At 35.7% G+C, this 17627-nt stretch overlaps 2 protein-coding genes across 9 annotated transcripts; both read left to right on the forward strand.

Annotated features, from left to right (window-relative positions):
* Window positions 1–1659: 1659 nt before the first annotated feature.
* On the forward strand, window positions 1660–13493 carry LOC133782984 (chromatin modification-related protein EAF1 B-like). Of its 7 annotated transcripts, none has more exons than XM_062222490.1 (24): window positions 1660–2047; window positions 2225–2524; window positions 3242–3437; window positions 3536–3590; window positions 3678–3775; window positions 3907–5371; window positions 5475–5594; window positions 5714–5974; window positions 6491–6682; window positions 6768–6848; window positions 7186–7243; window positions 7328–7839; window positions 7922–7972; window positions 8202–8259; window positions 8361–8560; window positions 8684–8737; window positions 8814–8894; window positions 9076–9213; window positions 9318–9434; window positions 9596–9696; window positions 9865–10080; window positions 10177–10549; window positions 10875–12686; window positions 12940–13493. In XM_062222490.1, exons 3-23 carry the CDS (start codon window positions 3295–3297, stop codon window positions 12600–12602), a joined length of 6102 nt encoding a protein of 2033 aa, XP_062078474.1. In that variant the 5' UTR covers window positions 1660–2047; window positions 2225–2524; window positions 3242–3294; the 3' UTR covers window positions 12603–12686; window positions 12940–13493. The 7 variants fall into 7 exon arrangements, with proteins under 7 accessions (XP_062078474.1, XP_062078482.1, XP_062078498.1 ...); XM_062222498.1 differs by having other exon boundaries at window positions 2225–2429; XM_062222514.1 differs by having other exon boundaries at window positions 2231–2524.
* Window positions 13494–14890: 1397 nt separating this feature from the next.
* On the forward strand, window positions 14891–17388 carry LOC133783031 (tubulin-folding cofactor C-like). 2 transcript variants are annotated; one of them, XM_062222560.1, is made up of 2 exons: window positions 14891–16074; window positions 16884–17388. In XM_062222560.1, the coding sequence occupies exon 1, from the start codon at window positions 14945–14947 to the stop codon at window positions 16046–16048; it is 1104 nt and encodes a 367-aa protein (XP_062078544.1). In that variant the 5' UTR covers window positions 14891–14944; the 3' UTR covers window positions 16049–16074; window positions 16884–17388. The 2 variants fall into 2 exon arrangements, with proteins under 2 accessions (XP_062078544.1, XP_062078536.1); XM_062222552.1 differs by having other exon boundaries at window positions 17002–17388.
* Window positions 17389–17627: the final 239 nt, after the last annotated feature.

Here is a 17627-nt window from a genome sequence, read left to right on the forward strand (position 1 = left end):
AACCAAACCAAACTGCATTGCAATGATAATTTTTTATTTTACAAAATGTATCAAAATTAACCCTTTACATAATTTTGGCATTTTTTTGTTGTTGAATATTATCTTTATACTTAGGAATGACAATATAATCCATGGTTACATGTACCCATGATATTCAATTCAAATGGGGCAGGGAAACACCGTTCAAGCGGAAAAAATGACTGAGACAGGAAATAACCGCCCCGCATGTGTGCAAGTATGGTGTAGGTACGGTATTAGCATAATCTGCTCCATAGCCGCCTCGATATATATAATAATTTATTTATTTATATAATTTTATATTTTATAAATATATGATTTTATTGCACTTATATATTATTAAATATATAATATATTTATAGAAATATTAATAAAAACTAAAGATATTTTTGTTTTTATGTTTTACTATATTTTACTTAAAAATTTGAATATATATAATATTTTAAGATTTTAATTACTAAAAAAAATAATTATTAGATTTTAAGTTTGATACTAAATTTAGGATGTTATTTTATTTTCGTACTTAAATTATAAAAATAAATAATTAATTTAATGATCTTTTCATTTAATCAAGAAATTATTCTTTTCATTTTATTATTATTAATAAATACAGGTAATCATGATTATTTATTGGTTAATACTCGCACAATCCCTGATTAATGAGTGAGTATGGTTATATAATCTACGGGAATGAGGATGGTAATTGAAAAACCATCCCCGATCCGCACCATTCCTATTATTACCATTATTTTATTACAATTAATATAATTTTAATTAATGTATTATACATTATTTTATTCTCGAAACATAAATGAAATAATAAACATAAATAAACTATTAAAAAGTGTCATATGAAAATATTAATTTTAGTTTGATTTTTTTATTAAATGTATTAAAACAAAAGTAAAAATATTTCATTGAATTTTTTTGGCCTAAAATAAAGTAAAACAAAGAGTAGTCATTGAAATTTAATTAAAATAGGTGGTTAAGTGTGGTAGTTAGGACCAAAATAGTATTATTATAATTAAAAAATTATATAAATGTATTGTTTTTAACAAAAATGACTCATTGTTAAAAGGGTAATCATTTTATTAGTTTCACAAAATTTAAATAATAAATAACTAAACTACTCCAACCAATAAAATTAACATTTGTTATTTGTATTCTATCATTGAAAACATGCTATATTTTATTTCTAATAAAACATGTTTTTTGTTTTTGTTTTTTAATGTTAAAGTGTAAATAACAAATGTTAGAGTGTCTTTCCATTAATATTATAATTTAATACAACTCAAAACAACAAATAAATAAAGTAATAACAACATTATTATAACAAAGATAATTTAAGACAAAGAGTTATCTAAAAAAAAAAAAGAAAAATAGAGATTTATTACCTATTTAGGGACAATAATAAGTAGTGAATTTAAACTAATTTTACTATTTTATGTTTTTTTTGGATTTGACTTTTTTTTTTTTTGACAAAATATATGTCATGTTATGACAATAACAATAATAATAAATCATATTGATTGTTGTTATTATTATTGTTATTTCATTTCATCGTCTTAAAAAGTTAATTATTATTTTTCATATTTAAAAAGAAATAATAATAAAAATAAAAATAAAAAGCCCAAAATGATTGTCCAAAAAATTCTCAAAGCAAAGCCCTCTTCTGCTTCTTCTTCCCCATGCCCAGCCCACTACTCGCAGAGGTCTCTCTCGCATAGTTCCCACTTCACGAAACGAAGAACGAAAACCGAAACAAACATTATAGGCACCAGAAATTGAAGACGATACATACACACACATGTTCTTCATAGGGTTTCGCAGGGAGACTCGCCAACGTTTTCATGGCTGACATTTTCAGAGAGGTATTTTGTGCTAGGGCAAGTTCGGGTGTTTTTCATTGAGGCGTTGTTATTCGTCATTTTTAAACCCTAGGAGAGAGAAACCGGTCGGAATTCAACTCACTGTTGCCCCCACTTTCTTGCCCTAGCTTCCAATTTTGCAACTCTGCTTTTAATTTCAGGTGATTCCCTCTTCCTCTGTTCGTATTGGACAAACCCTAGAATTTTTAAATTTGTTCAATTCCTTTGGGGGTTGTGTGGATTAGGGTTTTGTTCTTCGGCAATCTGTGTAATCTCGTCGTTGGTCTCGAATTAGGTTATGCATTGTGTATGGAATGCCCGTAACTTTTGAATATTAGCTGTAGGTCATGTGATGCTTGGGATTGATACTTAGAAATGCGATTGGATGGCATAATTTGTCGTGGACATGTGTTTGAATTCTTCCTGGAAGTTTTTTGAAGTCGTATGCCAGTGGTTTTGGAACACAAATAGATTTGGTCGTGTTTACTGATACCAAAATTCAAAGGGATTCGTTGGCGGCAAGTCTATTGTTTGCAATTGTTGGTACAAACATATGCTGGATATAGTGGGAACCATTTATGTATCTATTCCTTATTAGGGATACATGTTATAACTAAAATGCGTCCTCACTGCCGTTGGTATCTTCAACTTTTACCTACATTACATTTCTGTACCATCATATTCAGTCTGCCGAGCTGACTATTTCTTTCTAGTGCTTTTGCATGGTGTGAAACTAGGTCATACATCATGTTTGCATATTTTGTGGTAGAGAATCCATGCTTTAAAAAATAAATTGTGTAATTTTTTTTTCCATTTCTGGGGTAGGCTATATATATCATGATCGTTTATTTATTTATTTTTTTTGAATTTATTCTTCCGCTCTTGATCTCTACGTAAGTTTTGTTTTGAAAGTTGTAACTATTGGTGGATTTGTGCTATAATGTTACTAGTTTTATTTCAGTCATCGATCAAGACGTTGCTATAGTAGCCAAGTACCTTTGAAGTTTGTTGTTTTGGCTCAATTAGGCATATCAACAAAAACAGTATAGAGTAATGTGAATTTTGAGCAGTTTTTCCAAGTCGCGTTGTGATTGTCTTAGCGCTCGTATTTAGTGAGTGGATCTCATACAATTATTGAAATGCTTTTGCTTTGCTAGTCAGGGGAACTATTTCTGTACTATCTTTTGTGAGATTTAATAAAATTCAGGCATCTGAATGTTAATCCATGTTCCATCAAAACAGTGCTCCCACATATCTTTGGAGATTAGGTAGTGTAGCTAAAATAGTAGTGTAGGGATAGTTGATCTTGCATTCTTAATTTATATGATGTTTCTGACATATATATTTTCTTAAAGAAATTTTGTAGACTCTTAGATGGAAGGGGGAGATTGTAGGTGTTAGGACGGGAATGCATGGATGTAGCTCAGGTTATGTGCTCCCAGTAAATGCTGAAGTTGATTCCATGGGAGGAGTTGTTGACGGCGGAGTTGGTATTGGTTTGAAGACCTCTCCTCGTCGGGCAGCGATTGAGAAGGCTCAAGTGGAGCTTAGGTCTGGTGCTCTCTTTTGTGTTCATATTGTTCAGTTTCTACTTGCCGATAATTGCTTCTGTCTTCCATCTAGTATTTGATGAATTATGTTTATAACAGGCAGGAGTATGATGTGCGTGAGGAAAGGAGAAGAGAATTAGAATTTCTTGAAAAAGTATGCTGATTTGATCAGTCAACAATTGTCTAAATTCTCATTTTTTTAAATGTTAAAGCGAGTTGCTTAATTGCTTGTTTATTTCAGGGTGGCAATCCTTTGGACTTTAAATTTGGGACCACAGCTTCTGTCAGTGTTCAGTCTACTTCACTTACTGATCAAAACCCAGAACAATTTGTGACTAGGTACAATTCAGTTTCCTTGCAGATGTGGTTTTTGAGCCATGCTATTTCTCTTTATTAGTTGACTTAAGTTTTTTTGTTGTCTTTTTTTGTTTTGTTTTGTTTTTTCTCTTCCCTATTTTGTTGGTTATCAGCGAAGCAAAAGGTAGTTTTGCGTTGACTGCGTCACCGCATGGAGATTCTGTAGATAGTAGTGGTAGGCCAGGGGTTCCTACAGTTTGTGAACCTAATACCGCTGATAATCTTTTACTTTTTGATGGTGACCATGATTTGCCTGAAGGGGAAAGGAACTCTGTACGTCCTAATCGGAGGAATAATATTGCTCCATCAGAACAATCGTCCCAAATTGATGGGACTCAAAATGCCAAGGAATCAGAAGATTCAGCAATTGTTCGTCCTTATGCTCGTAGGAATAGGTCTAGATCAAATCGCGAGGGTGCTCGATCAAGTGCAGTTGATATGGCTCAGAATCGGAGTGGTCAAGGATCTGTTTTACCTGTACGTGGAGGCTTAAGGGATGCCAAGAGCAAGATTTGTGAAACAAATAATAGAAAGGACCAGAGTGCACCATCTATTTCTATCCTTAAGTCTGCAAGTTCAAATGGTGATATTACTCCTAAAGTTATTGCTTCCAATAAACAATTGGATACAGAATTAGATGGTGAGCGGCTTCTAGAGGCAAAAATTGGACTGACTAAAGCTTGTTTGCATGAAATTAAATCTGATGTCACACCTCCCAAAATTTCACTTGACATCCAACATAATCAACCTTCCCAAGCCAATGTTGAGCAAACTCCAGCTGACATCATTTCTTTGGAATCTGATATTGGAGAAAGGGAACAGCTGGTTTCAGCAAGTTTGGAATGTCCGCCTTCTGTAGCTACAACAAATACTGAACAGGAAACTACAATGATTCAGCTGAATGGATTTAGTGACTTAAGGAGAGAGAACAACAATACGTCAACCGAAGTTCAAAATAGCAATGCAGCAGTAGGAGCAGAAGGTTTAGATTCTCAGTCTTCTTGGACCCAAAATAGCATAGGATTAGATGTACATAAAGATAGTGATATTTGTACCAATACAAAGAATGCTGATGTTAATGGAAAGTCTGTGGGAAATGCATCAGATGTTGATGGGACAGCCAACCCGGCTGGTGCTGAAATAGTAAAGGATAAAATCGTGACCGAAACAGTGAATGATGGTGATGTGATTAATGATGGTCACTCTTCTATTTGTCTAAAAAAATCTGATAGTGCTGCAGTCAAAATTGATAAAGACACCCATGGAAATTTATCTGAAATTCCCAATGAAGTTAAGGTTTCAGATACCGATGAACTTAAACACAGCGACACTATGTTATCAGAAGCTGATGGAAAAGTGAGTGAATCATTAAATGATAATTCTGGTCTTCAAAAGGAGAATTCTACAGTAATTTGTGAGGTCCCCTTAGATATCTCTATGCATGAACTGCCTGGTACTGCTTTATCAGAGATGAATTCTACTGTAGCAACTGATCCTCAGACAACTTCTGTTAACAGTTTGAAAGTTCCGGACAAGGCACATGAAGATTCTATTTTGGAAGAGGCTCGAATTATAGAGGTTCTGTATTCTGTTTTACTTTGTGATCAAGTGTCTTTTTGGTAATATTTTTTTAGTTTATTAATTGTTAAGCTGTAAATTGATGACATGGTGTGATATATAGGCCAAGCGTAAGAGGATTGCTGAATTATCTGTTCGATCTATGCCCTTGGAGAATCGTCGAAAAACTCATTGGGATTTTGTCCTTGAGGAAATGGCATGGTTGGCCAATGATTTTGCCCAGGTATGATTTTTAGATGTATCATGTAAATGGTTCTTTTTGGTATCTTGAATATGGGTAATATTTGTCAACTATATCCATCTTTATGTAAAAGGTTTTTCTTTTTCTATTCTTGTCTATAGGAACGCATTTGGAAGATAGCGACAGCTGCACAAATATGTCACCGAGCTGCTTTTGCCTCTCAGTTGAGAGTTAAAAAACAACAGCAACGTTGGAGGCTAAAAGAAGTTGCTCATGCCTTGGCAAAGACTGTCATGCTATTTTGGCAATCAGCTGAGGCAATTTTAAAATGCGATAACACCAGTGTTTTTTCAGATAAATGCGAGTATAAAGTAGTGAAAGAAGTTTCTAAAGAGAAGAAAGAAGAAACTGACATTGTAATGGTATGTTGCTCGACTGTTTTAGGTTAATGCTTCAGTTAATTTAGGAATGGAAAACTTAGAAAATATTGGTTTTGTTCTTTCTTTTTATACGGTTTTCATCATACATATACTTTATAAAATACTGTGAAATATTCAGATAAATTAACTTTTATGTGAAAACGAGATGTGAAATTGATGTATTTTAAAACTTGTGTACTTGCCTTTGTTGATATTTGAGTTTAGGGGGCACCTTATTTGTTCCCAAGGGATGCTGGAGCAGAGGCTAATCTGTTAGATGAACCTGTGTTCTTTTAAAGTTTCATTTGGGAAAAAAAGATTTCTGAGGTTTCCAGAACTATTATTGTGGTTTAAATAATAAATAATAGAACCTTCCATTTGTGTGTCTTGTGTTTAATAAATGTTCCTTATATTTATAGTATGCATGAGCTGGAAACCAACAGTCCGTGATGTATTGTATATTTTTTCATACCTTCATATGCTATTTTATTTGTTGATAACGTTGCTGGTCTTCTGCAGGAGGAATTGAAAGAATTGGAAGTTCAATGTCCCGGAAAGGATGTTACACTTGCTTTGCAGGGTTATGCAGTGAGATTCTTGAAATATAACAGCGCTTGTGGTCTCACACAAAAAGCAGAAGCACCAGCAACACCTGATAGGATATCTGATTTGGGCATTCAGGATATGTGCTGGGAGGATCATCTTACAGAAGTATGGCTAATTTTTTTCCGTTGCCCTTTTAGTGAATTTGCCAAAGTTATGATTTACATGTTATGTTTAAATTTTGGCTTGGCAGGAGAGTTTGTTCTATACAGTTCCCTCTGGTGCAATGGAAATTTACAGAAAATCTATTGAAGCTCATCTTGTACAGTTTGAGGTAAATGTCTGCTTGGTTTTCTTTTTGAGACTCTCTTTGGCATGCAAAGGGGATCGTATAAGTTTAAATAACAATAATGACAAGTAAACATATCATCATTTGGGAAAAGAAAAAGAAGCAAAAAAGAAAAGAGAATGTCATGGAAGGGGAGTTATTATGGAATCTGAGATTATGTGAAATTCTCGTTTCTACATGATTGTAATATTACTATACATTTTTCTAAAAAAAATTGTGTGTGTGCATTTCTATTGAAACCATTCCTTGAGTATTTATTTTGTTTCTTGATTTAAATGTATTTGGTTATAAAATAGCTGAATTAGCAAATTGAAAATTTCAGAAAACTGGAAGTAGCATGCAAGAAGAGGTTGAGACATCTATGTACGATGCTGTATCAGGTATAGCTGAGATTCTGCAACCTGCTTTGATGTACATTGAATTTATTGGGGGTGCTTATTAGAATTCAAATTTTGAATTTGCAGACTATGGTTTTCAAGAGAATGCATATGCTGAGGATGAAGGAGAAACAAGCACGTACTATTTGCCTGGAGCTGGTGATGGTATCAAGTCATCAAAACCTACTCAAAAGAAAAAGAAGAACGCAGTTTTATTCACGAGGACGTATGAACCAGGAGCTGATTTCGCTTATGGACAGAACAACTCTGCTACTCAGCAGTCCATGTTGATGGGAAAAAGGCCTTCAAGTCTCAATGTAGGTTCAATTCCAACCAAACGTATGCGCACTGCTACTAGGCAGAGGGTTATTAGTCCTTTTGGTGCTACACCTATTGCAAATGTTCAGGTTCAGATGAAGACAGATGCCTCTAGTGGAGATACAAATTCTCTTCAGGATGACCAGAGTAGTTTGCTTGGTGGGTCCCAGTTCCAGAAAAGTATGGAAGTTGAGTCTGCTAGCGAGTATGATAAGTTGTTACCATATGACTGTGCGGAAACTTCAATTAAACCCAAGAAGAAGAAGAAGGCAAAGCATCTGGTACATATTTTAACATCCAGCCATTTTCTGTTTGTTTTGCAGCCTTTATCACTTGTCAAGTTACTTGCCTTCTGTGTTGCAGGTGTCCACATATGACCAGGGATGGCAGCTGGAATCTACTATGCTTGAACAGGTGATTAATAAGATTGCTTAGAGTGATCTTTTTTTTGCACTGCTTCATTTAAATTATTCAATTATCTTTGGTCTTGCAGCATTAGGATTTATTTAAAAAAAAATTGATAATGCAGCTCAAGTGTTGTTATTTTCTGACTAAACCTTCACTCTTTTGTCAATTACATGTTTCATGTTGCAAACTTTCTATAGCATCAATTGGATCTTTAATGGAACCATTTAATGTGCAGAGGGAACCTTCCAAAAAGAGACTGGGAAGTAATCATTTTGAATCTAATGGCACAAGTGGTAAAGTCTTTTTCAAGCTGGTATTTCTTTTAGTAGTCGTTAAAGAAATACCTGACATTTTGTTTTCTGTATTCTATATGTGTAAACCTTTTCTTTTCTAGATTTATATATGCAACACAATGCCAAGAAGCCAAAGATACTGAAACAACCACTAGAGAATACTTTTGACAATATCACTACAATGACTGGTTCCATTCCTTCTCCAGTGGCATCCCAAAATAATATATCTAACGCGAATAAAATTATGAAATTGATTGGTGGTACTGGTCGGGACAGGGGCCGAAAAGCCAAATTGCTGAAGGTACTTTAGGTTGTTCTTATGGGCAGTATCTTAGGAAATTTTATTTGTTCTTGTGATTATATTATTTTCTAGTTCATTGTATTGTTGGTTTATCATGTACTTGAGCATTTGAACTTATTGCAGATGTCTATGGGGCAGCCTGGTTCTGGAAGTCCTTGGTCGCTATTTGAAGACCAGGTTAGTACGGATTTTTATTTTATTATACAAACCTTTTCTTTGTTAGAATTGTGTCTTAGAAAAATTATTGTTGTAGGCACTTGTTGTTCTTGTACATGACATGGGCCCTAACTGGGAGCTCATAAGTGATGCGATCAACAGTACTTTGCATTTTAAGGTGAGAATGCCCTACCTGTCTTTTTTTTTTGTGGCGTTTAAAGAGTATGCACAGGCTTTGTAATTTTTTTTTTGATCTTTTTACTTGTTGGTTAATGTAGACTTTGTAAGTTTCTGTTGTCTATTTTCTCCCCTTCTCTTTTTATTTGTGTTACTGCTTGTAACATGTCCAAGCTACACAGTGCATCTTTCGCAAGCCTAATGAATGCAAAGAGCGTCACAAAATATTAATGGATAAGGGTTCTGGTGATGGAGCTGACAGTGCTGAAGATTCAGGGTCATCGCAGCCTTATCCATCTACATTACCAGGCATTCCCAAGGCAAGACTTGAAATTTTATGATTTTAGGTCATGTATATGTGTCCAACCTTATGCCCTGGCGTAATTGTTATCGTTTCTTAATTGGCTGGTTGTTGTTGAAGCAGGGGAGTGCCAGGCAGTTATTTCAACGTTTGAAAGAGCCAATGGAGGACGAGACCCTCAAGTCTCATTTTGATAAAATCATTAAGATTGGTCAGAAGCTGCATTACCGCAGGACTCAGGTTGTAATATTAATCAACCAACTTGTTTTGTATAATCTTTATGTTATAAAGCCAAATTTATTTGGCATTTAAAAGATGTTTTAGTACTCAAATATTTGAATTTATAACTTCTTTTAGACACAGGCTGCACCTTTAACATCTTATATTTGAATTTTGTGAAGAATGAAAACCAGGATTTGAAACAAATAGCACCAGTCCACAGTTCTCATGTTATTGCTCTTACCCCAATCTGCCCAAATAACCTGAATGGAGGTGTTCTAACGTAAGTTGCTTTTCCTTGTTGCATGTTAATGGTATCATCTACTACTTCGTCCTTTCTTCTCTTTGATTTTAAAATTCCGACATGTCTTTGTAGTTCTATTGATGACTCATATTTAATTTCTTATGTTGCGGAGTGCTTATAATATTCTTTTGTTCTCACTTCGTGAAGGCCTCTTGATCTATGTGATACAACTTCATCAAACCAGGATGTTCTCCCTCTTGGATGTCAAAGTTCTCATTCTAGTGGTTTAGCAATACCGAACCAGGGTGCTGTTGCTTCATTACTTCCTTCGTCGGGTGTAAATTCGTCCCTGCAAGGATCTTCTGGTGTGGTTCTTGGTACTAACTTGTCATCACCATCTGTTTCACTTAATTCTACTGCCAGGTAATATGATATATTGTAGCTTGACATTACATATTTTAACTTTCTTTTGATATTTTTTTAATAAATCTTTTTGTTTGCCCCGTAATTTTTTTTCAGGGATGGTCGGTACAGCAATTCTCCAAGAGCTTCATCTTTACCTGTTGAAGAGCAGCAACGAATACAACAATATAATAATGCGTTGGCTGGTCGAAATATTCAGCAGTCCAGCTTGCCTGTGCCCGGTGCCCTTTCTGGAGGCGATCGTGGAGTTCGTATGCTATCTGGTGGAAATGCTATGGGCATGATGTGTGGGATGAATAGAAGCATGCCAATTTCTAGGCCAGGGTATCAGGGAATGACTTCACCATCTTTGCTGAATTCTGGGAGTATGCTTTCTTCCAGTATGGTGGGGATGCCAAGCCCTGTAAATATGCATTCTGGAGCTAGTTCTGGTCAAGGAAACTCGATGGTTAGGCCTCACATGATTAGGGTGAGTTAACTAATACTTTTACTTTGGATTATAGCTGCTTTCTTTTTTAAGAGGAGAGAACATATTAGGTTTGTGTGTCTAGTACTGCTTGCTCATTTTTTCAATGAAAAAGTGAACTGGAGACAATGAATAGTTGTATTAGTCTTATTTCTGGATTAACACACAGATTTTTCTGTGTTTGTGGTTTCATGTTAACTAATTGCACATAGATTTTTTTTTTTGCTTAAAGTTCTTCCAGTTAGATACATGTACCATGCTTTTTCCTATTAAAGACTGTATTGTTGGTTGTAACTCATTATTTAACTATACAATCTTTTTGTCACAGCCTGGTCATAATCCAGAGCATCAGAGGCAAATGATGGTTCCAGAGCTTCAAATGCAGGTGGCAGGTAATAGCCAAGGTATTACCGCCTTCAATGGTTTGAATCCGGCTTTTTCTAATCAGACAAATCCGCCATCAGTTCCATCATATCCTGGCCATCCCCAGCAGCAACATCAGGTCTCCCCACAACAATCTCATGGACATAGCAGCCCACATCACCCTCCCAATCACGCAGCGAGTTCACAGCAGCAAGCCTATGCAATCCGTCTTGCTAAAGAAAGGCATATGCAGCAGAGGTATATGCATCAGCAGCAGCAGCAGCAGCAACAGTTTGCTGCTTCTAACGCTCTGATGTCACATGTCCAGTCACAGGCCCACCTTCCTGTTTCCACAACTCTACAAAATAGTTCCCAACATCAAGCACAAAATCCATCACAACCAGTGTCGCTGTCCCCTTTAACACCATCTTCCCCAATGACAACCATACCAGCACAGCATCAGCAGAAACATCACCTCCCCCCTCATGGGCTTAGCCGGAATCCTGGCGCTAGTGGCTTGACCAATCAGATGGGAAAGCAACGGCAGCGTCAGCAACAACAGCAGCATCTTCAACAAGCTGGTAGGCACCACCCCCAGCAACGGCAACATGTACAATCGCAACAGCAAGCTAAACTTTTGAAGGGAGTAGGAAGAGGCTTGGTTCAGAACCACTCTGTGGATCCTTCTCATTTGAATGGCCTGTCTATACCCCCAGGAAGCCAATCTTTGGAGAAAGGAGATCAAATGATGCAGATGATGCAAGGACAAAATGTATATTCTGGGTCTGGACTCAATGCAATGCAACCACCAAAGACAATGGTTCCTCAATCTTCAAATCATCAAAAGCTCCTTGTTAGCTCGGCTCTTCCTTCAACAAAGCAACTCCATCAAATGCCTTCTCATTCAGATAATAGCACTCAAGGCCAAGTTCCACCAGTTTCATCAGGCCATGCATTATCATCTTCCCAACAAGGTCCAGCAGCAGTTATGGGTTCCAATCACCAGCAGCAGCCACAGTCACAGTCACAGCCAAAGCCACAGCCACAGCCACAGCCACATCAAAAGCAAGTCAATCAAACTCAACCAAATCCTCACAGAATTATCCAACAAAATCGTCAAGTAAATCCTGAGCTGCCAGGCAAGTCCCAAAATGATCTAGCTCAAGCTGATCAGCAGCCTGTGAATAATAGTTCTCAGGTGGGTGCAAGCATGGCAAAACCTCAGTCTTGTACGGATTCAACTGCTGCAGTGCCTGTGTCTTCTGCCATTGGTACTCAATGGAAATCCTCAGAGCCTGTATTTGATTCTAATCTTCCAAATTCAACCATTCAAGCAGGCTCCATTGGGAGCCCATCTCTTTCACATTCACTTGGAAATGAGCCAACACCACCTACTAGTCAAGGGCTAGGTCCAAGACAGTTGTCTGGTAGCTTATCTTCTCATGGACATAATGTTGGGACTCAGTGGCAGCAGGCGCAGCAGCAGCCGCCGCCATCCCAACCAGTACAACAGTCTCCTACACTGTCAGCTGCATCTCAACAATATATGCAACAAGAACAACAACAACAACAGCCAGAACAAAAATCTCCGCAGAATCAACTGCCACTGCAACAGCAACCTCAGCAGCAAATACAGCATCTGCAAGGGCAGGGAAGCTTATATTTGAGGCCTGCTAATTCTAAAGCAGAATGAAGCTACCATGTGAACTGAGCAGTTTTGACAGCAGTCGGTCCTGACAAGGTTGGGCCTATTTGTCCTTGTTACAGCAGTGTACAGGTATTTTTCATTTACATTACCAATTCTTTCCACAAGACTAAGCATGCATACTTGATAGGGCATTACCTTCCAACTCTCCCTCCCTCGCTCTCTCTCTCTCTCCCTCCATGCATTTCTCCGGTATTATATAAATTCTCCGAGTACAATACACATGCGTATTCCATTTCTTTTTATTGATTTTGCTTCAAGCTTGCATTAGTGATTTGTTTTGGTATAAAGAAAGAAGCTGATTCTACGCGAGGGTTAAATGCAGATGAAGCTTGTCATTCCACAAGGGCATTGATGGATGGAGATGCTGATTATTATTTGCAGGTTTTGTTAAAAAATTAACTGGAACAACCGAAGCTATATTGGCAAGGCATTTTCTTTTTTATTTGAAAATCTTGTAAATTACCACTCTAGAGCTTGGGAAGATAGAGACTAATATAGAGGTATGTGTACAGGGTCTCATCTCTCCTTTTGTTCTACCTTATTCACTTTTCCAGGTCTCTCAGCACTTATGGAGTTGGGAGACCTTTTTTTTTTTTTTTAATTTTTTTTTCCTTCTTCGGGTAGATTAGAGGATGTATTATTACCCTGTCGGTTTCGAGGGCAAGGGGGTAGCAATCATTTTTATGGCAAAAAAGCCTCTGCAAATTTTGTGAATATTGGGTTTCTGGTGTATACACTGGTTAATGTGGTTAGAACAGTCGAGAATCTCTCAATGCCATGAGCTTCTGTGGAATCATTGTAATCTGTAACGGATTTCTCAGTTCCTTTAATGAAAAAAAAAGCCTTGGTAGCTAATCCACCATCTGTTGGATTAAATTTGGTGTTGACTTCTTTATAGTTAGTTTTGTTTGATTGATGAATCTACAATCTCACAAGTGGGTTAGTTAGTTCTCTGGACAGGTTTATGGCTCTCACAAATTTTCATTTCAACCTTATTTGATATCGATTTCATTAAGGCTGTTGCTTCTGGTATATGGTTCTAAATACAAGGAATTTCAGGCTGAATAATCACCTCAAAGCAAGTCTACGAAGTAGTCTTACCAATTGATTCATTTATGTAATGAAAGAATCTTGTTTATTTACGCCAGAAAGGTAGAAGTTTAGAACATTAATGGTACGTTTGCCAAATAGTAATCGGAATTAGAATAAATGAATGAGAAATTTTTTTAGAAGAATCGAAATTATTATTGGATGATGTTGTTTACGACTGGAAAATGAAATGAATCAGAATTATTTTATTTTGAATGCTTTAATTGACAAAATTACTTTTTTAAAACTAAAAGTAAGTAATGAATAAAAGTATATATTCATAAATATATATCATATGATATGAGTGGTATAATTTTGTTTTTAACATAATCTCTATTTGTTGCAAATATTCATGTTTAAATACAGAGAGCCTGTCACGTATCGATCAAAGCATTGTCTTCCATTGGCGTACAATTTGTTTATTTTGACATCTCCCTCTTTGACCTACTTTAGAGTTAGAACTTATCTTGTACGTTCATATAAAACTTATCAGGAGTATAAAAACAAAACTCTCCTCATAAATCAATCAATATGAATGAAATTAAACTCAAAACAACTTTGACAAAATTTCAATAGTAAACAACTTAAAACTTAAAGAAATATATCATCCTCTCCTCTTCGTTCATCCAAGTATAGCTCATTCTTAAACTGTCCTTCCATCCCAATCCCAACCAAACACAGCCTTAGAGCACTTCCAATCCCAATGGATGCTTTAATCTATTCTTTAAAATACCTCTTCAAAACACATATTTTTCTATTTTACCTTCTCTATATATTTCTCTACATCATTTAAATATTATATCTTTCAATATATTTTCTTAATTAAAGTAAAATAAAACCATTAAAAAAAAAAAAAAAAATAATAAATATATATACTAAATGGAAGAAAGAAAGCTTATAAAGAAAAATAATAATATTAAAATATTATATAAATGATATGTAAATATAAATATAGATTAATTGGGGTTTATATCAATTTCTCTATATCATTTAAATATTATTTTTAAAAAAATATTTTATTTATTTTAAAAAATAAAATAATTTAATATAATATATCACACTCGTGTATATATATATATATATATATAAAAGTTTATAAAAAAATAAAAAAATATTTATAACTTGATACTCTACCTGTTAAAAAAATATAAGTTTACGAACTATTTAACAAAATTTTCTAAGTATATTAACTCTAGCAAGACAAGCTCCGGCTGGAGAGGAGAGCAACTCTAGCAACAATGGTGGAAGAAGAAGAAGACTCATTAAGCCCTAACAACGGCGCAAATCCTTCTGATGCCTCAGAACAAGCCCGTCAGAAGAAACATGCCGCGATGCTCGAGCGCCTCGCCAATCGTCAGCACACTCGCAGCTCGCTCAGCCGCAGATCGGGAGAGTCCGATGTCTCCTCCGCCTCTCCTCCTTTCGAGTCCACTTCCTCCTTCCTTTCTCGCTTCATCGATTCCAAACGCTCTATCGAGGCCCAAATCGCTCAATCCCGACTCACCCCGACGCCCGAGTCGACTCAACTCAAACCCCACCTCGACGCCATCTCTGCTTCCATCTCCGGTCTCGAAAAGCTCGTCGCTGAGAACTCATACTTTTTGCCTTCCTACGAAGTTCGATCATCGCTCAAAGCCATCTCGGATTTGAAGCAGAACCTCGACAGTCTGAGCTCCGATCTAGTTCCCAAAAAGAAATTCTCTTTCAAGAACAAAGCTCCGAAGAAAGACCACCCCGGCCTTGATTCAAACAGAGAGAAAGAGGCTGAAATTGTCAAACCAGAGAAAATGGGCTACGCGGTTCCGGATTCGCCTGGGTTTCGAAACAAGACGGGCGAGGTTTTGGTGATGAAATTCAATGGTTCCGAGATCGGTGAGTTTACAATTTCGGACCTTGATTCTTGCGAGGTGAGGCTAATTGGCTGTGTTAGAGCATTGTTTGTTCACAGGCTTCGGAATTGTCGAGTCTACGGAGGTCCTGTGATGAATTCAATTCTGTTCGAGCAAGTTGAGGGTTGTGTTTTCGTAATGGCGTCTCATCAGATTCGAATTCATCACGCCAAGGCCACTGATTTTTATCTCAGAGTCAGGAGCAGGCCCATAATCGAGGACAGTAGTGGTGTGAGGTTTGCGCCATACTGTTTGGGATATGATGGGATTCATAGAGATCTTCAGGAGGCCAGCCTTGCTGAAGAGACTGGGAATTGGGCCAATGTTGATGATTTTCGGTGGTTAAGAGCAGTGCAATCTCCGAATTGGTCCATTTTGCCAGAGAATGAAAGAATTGGTTTCGTTAACATAACTTCAAATTCGAATTTGGATACCAGAGCCGAAGAAATTTAGATTGTTCTTCAAGTATGAGAGTTCAGGTAACATTCCTTCCTTGCTGTATTTAATGGATACCATTATTCATTATTTAGATAAATGGTCTGTTAGTATTGGGTTGATTATTGCAAATGAGAATGCTTTCAAACTTTATTATTTATATTTGCTTTAGATTTTTCTTGACTTAAGATATGAACCCCTTTAAGTTTAAGCTGTATGCATATATATATTTATATATATATATATATGATTGATAACATTACAACTAGACAAATAAGGTTAATATATAAGAACCCATGATGCCAGGTACAAGTCAAATTTTCATTCTTTACTATGAAGGAGCCTTTTTGTGTCACAATCTAATCTACGTTATTGTAGCTTTGTTTTCCTCTTGTCTTGTATGTGTTGGTTGGTTAAGTTTGGTTGGGAGTAATGAAACAATATAATAAAGTATGAATGAGAATGGTAATAGTAATGTTAATGAGAATAGTAATCATAAAATAAAATTTAATATAATATAATATAATTTTGTATTAAAATGGCCTTTTTTTTCACCTTAAGATAGATACCATAATGATGTAAAAGTCTTTGCATTGGATGAAAAAAAGTGATTTTCATTCCTTTCTATTTGATTATTTTATTACTCCCAACCCAGCCAAACATCATCATTTTAGTTCTTGGTGCCTGTAATCACTGTTCTGAGATTTGAAGTGTTTCAAGAGAAAGAAAAATGAAAACTCAATATTTTAGGTTCTTCAAGGCGTTCTGTTACTAAATAATTTATTTTCAAGAATGCTCAACTCAAGGATTGTCTAAAGAAGCTGAGATACATATTAGTTTATTGTTATTGCAGAAAGACTTGGGGAAATCCTATGCCATCTTTGCTCTACTTGTGGAATTAATAATATTAAGTGCTTCCAATTTTTCCTCTCCTCTAGTTTGAGTATTTTGTTTTTTGTTAAATTGAGCAGAATTCTCTGAAACCCAACAACTCCAACTCCAAGCTAAGTGAAGGCCAATTTTCTCAAGGCATTGTATTTTACTTTTGCTATTCTTGGGGATATTCAATTGATAATTTATAAGCTATATATATTTTTATTGGAAATACATTCTTGTCATTTAAGACATCTTGTAAATTTTCAAAAAATTCCGAATAGTTTACGGTGCCGAAAATAAAGTTGTTGCACGCGTGTCTGTTTTTTTTATATGCGTCTGTAAAATTCAACGGAATTTTTTGAAAATTTGCAGGATTTATTAAATGACAACAATGTACACTAAAAACTATTTAAGTGTCGAAATATGCTCTGGAACCGAAGTGCTGCCCTGTATATATATATATTTGTTTATTTCCGTTTCAATTATTTTTTCTCCTTTCAAAAAGTGTTGGCACTACTTCCTTTCTCTAATTAAAGATTCTTAGCACTGATTAAAAGTGGTACCAAACCAATCAAATTTGCTATTTTACGTTACACACCTTTAATTAGTTGTCAAAAAGTAACATGTCATTTATTGTCTAATTGGACTAAAACAGGTTTAAAGGCTTAAATAGATTAGTAAAGTTTATATATATGGGTATTGTTATGGTACATACTTTTTG

This window comes from Humulus lupulus, chromosome 1 (assembly GCF_963169125.1).
Source record: "Humulus lupulus chromosome 1, drHumLupu1.1, whole genome shotgun sequence".
In the NCBI taxonomy this organism is placed as follows: domain Eukaryota; kingdom Viridiplantae; phylum Streptophyta; class Magnoliopsida; order Rosales; family Cannabaceae; genus Humulus; species Humulus lupulus.